Source organism: Egretta garzetta, unplaced genomic scaffold (assembly GCF_000687185.1).
Source record: "Egretta garzetta isolate BGI_Z169 unplaced genomic scaffold, ASM68718v1 scaffold161, whole genome shotgun sequence".
In the NCBI taxonomy this organism is placed as follows: Eukaryota; Metazoa; Chordata; class Aves; order Pelecaniformes; family Ardeidae; genus Egretta; species Egretta garzetta.
The window spans coordinates 838,953-841,414 of NW_009258754.1; the positions used below are offsets into that span (position 1 = coordinate 838,953).

The 2,462-nt window shown below is 43.3% G+C and overlaps 1 protein-coding gene across 1 annotated transcript in view; it reads right to left on the reverse strand.

The window, feature by feature from the left end:
- Window positions 1-1,603, reverse strand: part of LOC104135463 (guanylate cyclase soluble subunit beta-2-like) — a 21,294-nt gene extending 19,691 nt beyond the window's left edge. Inside the window, exon 1 of the mRNA XM_009649118.2 lies at window positions 1,571-1,603. Within this exon, the coding sequence (XP_009647413.2) occupies window positions 1,571-1,603 (33 nt within the window). The remainder of the gene's footprint in view (window positions 1-1,570) is intronic.
- Between the last annotated feature and the right edge of the window lie 859 nt (window positions 1,604-2,462).

Sequence of the window (2,462 nt, forward strand, 5' to 3'; positions counted from 1 at the left end):
TCCAAACCCGGTGGCCGCCCTACACTCAGTGCGGGTGCTGCTTTCTTAACAATCTCAGCCCCATCGCCTCCCCTGTACTCCCCTCACCCTTTCTGTCCTGCAGAGGCCAGTGACTCTCCCGGCACCCCTAGGAGGGGCCTCTCCCCACCGGAGCCAGGGCCCCACTCTCCCACCGCCGTTAGTGGCAGAGGTGCTTTCTGTGCAGATGTACAGCACTCCCCCAAAAGGGTGAAGATGCCCTTATTTTAGTTACCTTAAAATTAGTGTGTTATTGCAGCCTGCAAAGTAACTACAAATAATCAGATTAGGGGGTCATGGCTATCAGTGCCATCAATACAAATGTAACCTGCTATGAGGTTACTGACTTTCTGGTGTGCAAATTTTATCCACGTAAATCTGCTGTTGATATGAATGCAAATAATTTGACACTAGAAATGACAAATCAGGAAGATAAAGCTAAAGGAAATGGAAGAGGAATACACACTATCATTTAAGAGCTGCATAGGTTTGCTTATTGCCTTCAATTTATAAGTTAATTTCTATTATACGTAAATAAAACTAATTCTGAAATTTATAAAACCTGAATGACTGGAGGGATTTTCAAATAAAGTAAGTACTTTAATATCTTCTCTTCTAGTACTTTAGTATCTTTTCTTTTTCTTATTGTATGCGTGACACCTAAATAAGCAATCCGATGCTTTTTAGTAACAAACATTAGCAGCTATCAAAAAGGTTTGGAGATGCAATTCACGTAAGCTATCCAAAATTCAAATTAATACCTGTATACCAAATCTATATTGCACAAGGTAATTTGTAGTGGAATTTAATTTATCATTATTGCTTTAGTCCTTCTTTGGTTAGTGAATTGATCCTACTGGTTTTTCAGGTCAGTTTGTCATTATGAGAGAAAATTGGATGAAGAATCTTCAAGTCGGGATTGTTTGTGTGCAGGTCATTGGGCTGCTCACCCTTGGCAGTCCATGGCTACCTCTCTCATCTCCAGATGGATAACAGAAGCCTTCCAAGTAAGAGAACAGAAAGTAAGAGAGAAAAAATTTATAACACACTTCTTGTGTGACTCTTTTTAATATTTCTGTATTCCTTTGGCACAATGTAATCTGTGCTTCCTAGAATTTTGAGATCAGCAGCTATTTCCGTGTATAATCACCAGTCTTTAATCAGAGACAGAACACCCCCCATGTTTCTGTATCTCAGCCCACTCTGTGTAAAATGAAGACAACAATACTCCCCTTCCCAATCTGTTGCTGTGCTCCAGTGACGGCGAGTATGGTCTCTCCTGGCAGAGCGTATTCAGGTCTCTCAGTCTATACTGGACCCCATTGCAGTGGTCTGGCATGGACACAAATTGCCACCACCTGCAGGGGTGGCAGAGCAGGTGTATTTGGGAACGTCAAGGAGAGGTTGGAGCAGGATGTCTTTAGTTTCAGAGGGTTTCTTGCTTCCCAGAACACGTAGGGTGGATGGGGATGAGTTCAGACAGAACTGCGCACTGGTATGCTCCTGGCCTTGCTCTGGTGAGGCTGAGCCTCGTTGCGAGGGCACAGGATACCTTTGGCTGAAGCATGTCTGAAAAATCCTCCATGGGCTTCACCAGTGCACAGCCTTCCACCCCATAACCAGCTTAGGGTCCAGTGCTGAGGATGGGGTCGACTACTGACCAAGTGCATCAGTCCCTTATAAATTGCTAAAAGTGATGTGTCTGGAAAGCCAAACAGCAGCCTAAGGACTGTGTTGCTAACCCCATAAAATTCTGCAACCTTCCTGTCAGTTTGTGAGCAAACGTGCCTTATATGTCTTCTGCCTTCGTGGCAAAAGAGCCATTAATTTGGAAAGGGGGTGCTGTGGCCTTGCAAAAAAAAAAAAAAATACTCATCCATACCTGACAAAAATAATTATATCAAGCACCAATTTCCCCTGGCCTTTTGCTGTGCTTGTACCCAGCTAGTACTGAAGAGCATCCTTGAGTTCTAGGTAGATCAGCAAAATAAATGGGCTATCTGCAAAAACTGTGTGCTGTTTTTTCAATTAGATGAGAAGTGACAATACGCAATATAGCAATTTATAACTTCTGGTTACAGCCTTGGAGAATGCAGTCATGGACTTTCATAGTCTGCGTATGCAAGGACGTCCTCCTTTTTACTTCTTTTCCTTTCTGTTGTGTGATTATTAGCAACGATGCAAAGCTGTATGTTAGTTGTTAGGTGGAGGGGCTGCTCCCATAACTGTCTGAGGAGAGCACATTCTAAACATTGCAGTCTGGAGCCCAAAATACCACAGCAGTAACCGAATCCTTTCTCCAAGTGGTTGCCAGCACTCTCTCCTACTGAAGACCCCTAGGACGCAGTCCTTTTTAGCACACTTCCTTCAAATGCAACCTCACATCCGTTGTTCAGATATCATGTGTTCACATTTGTCTTGAGTTAGCCTGCACAGTGACTTTT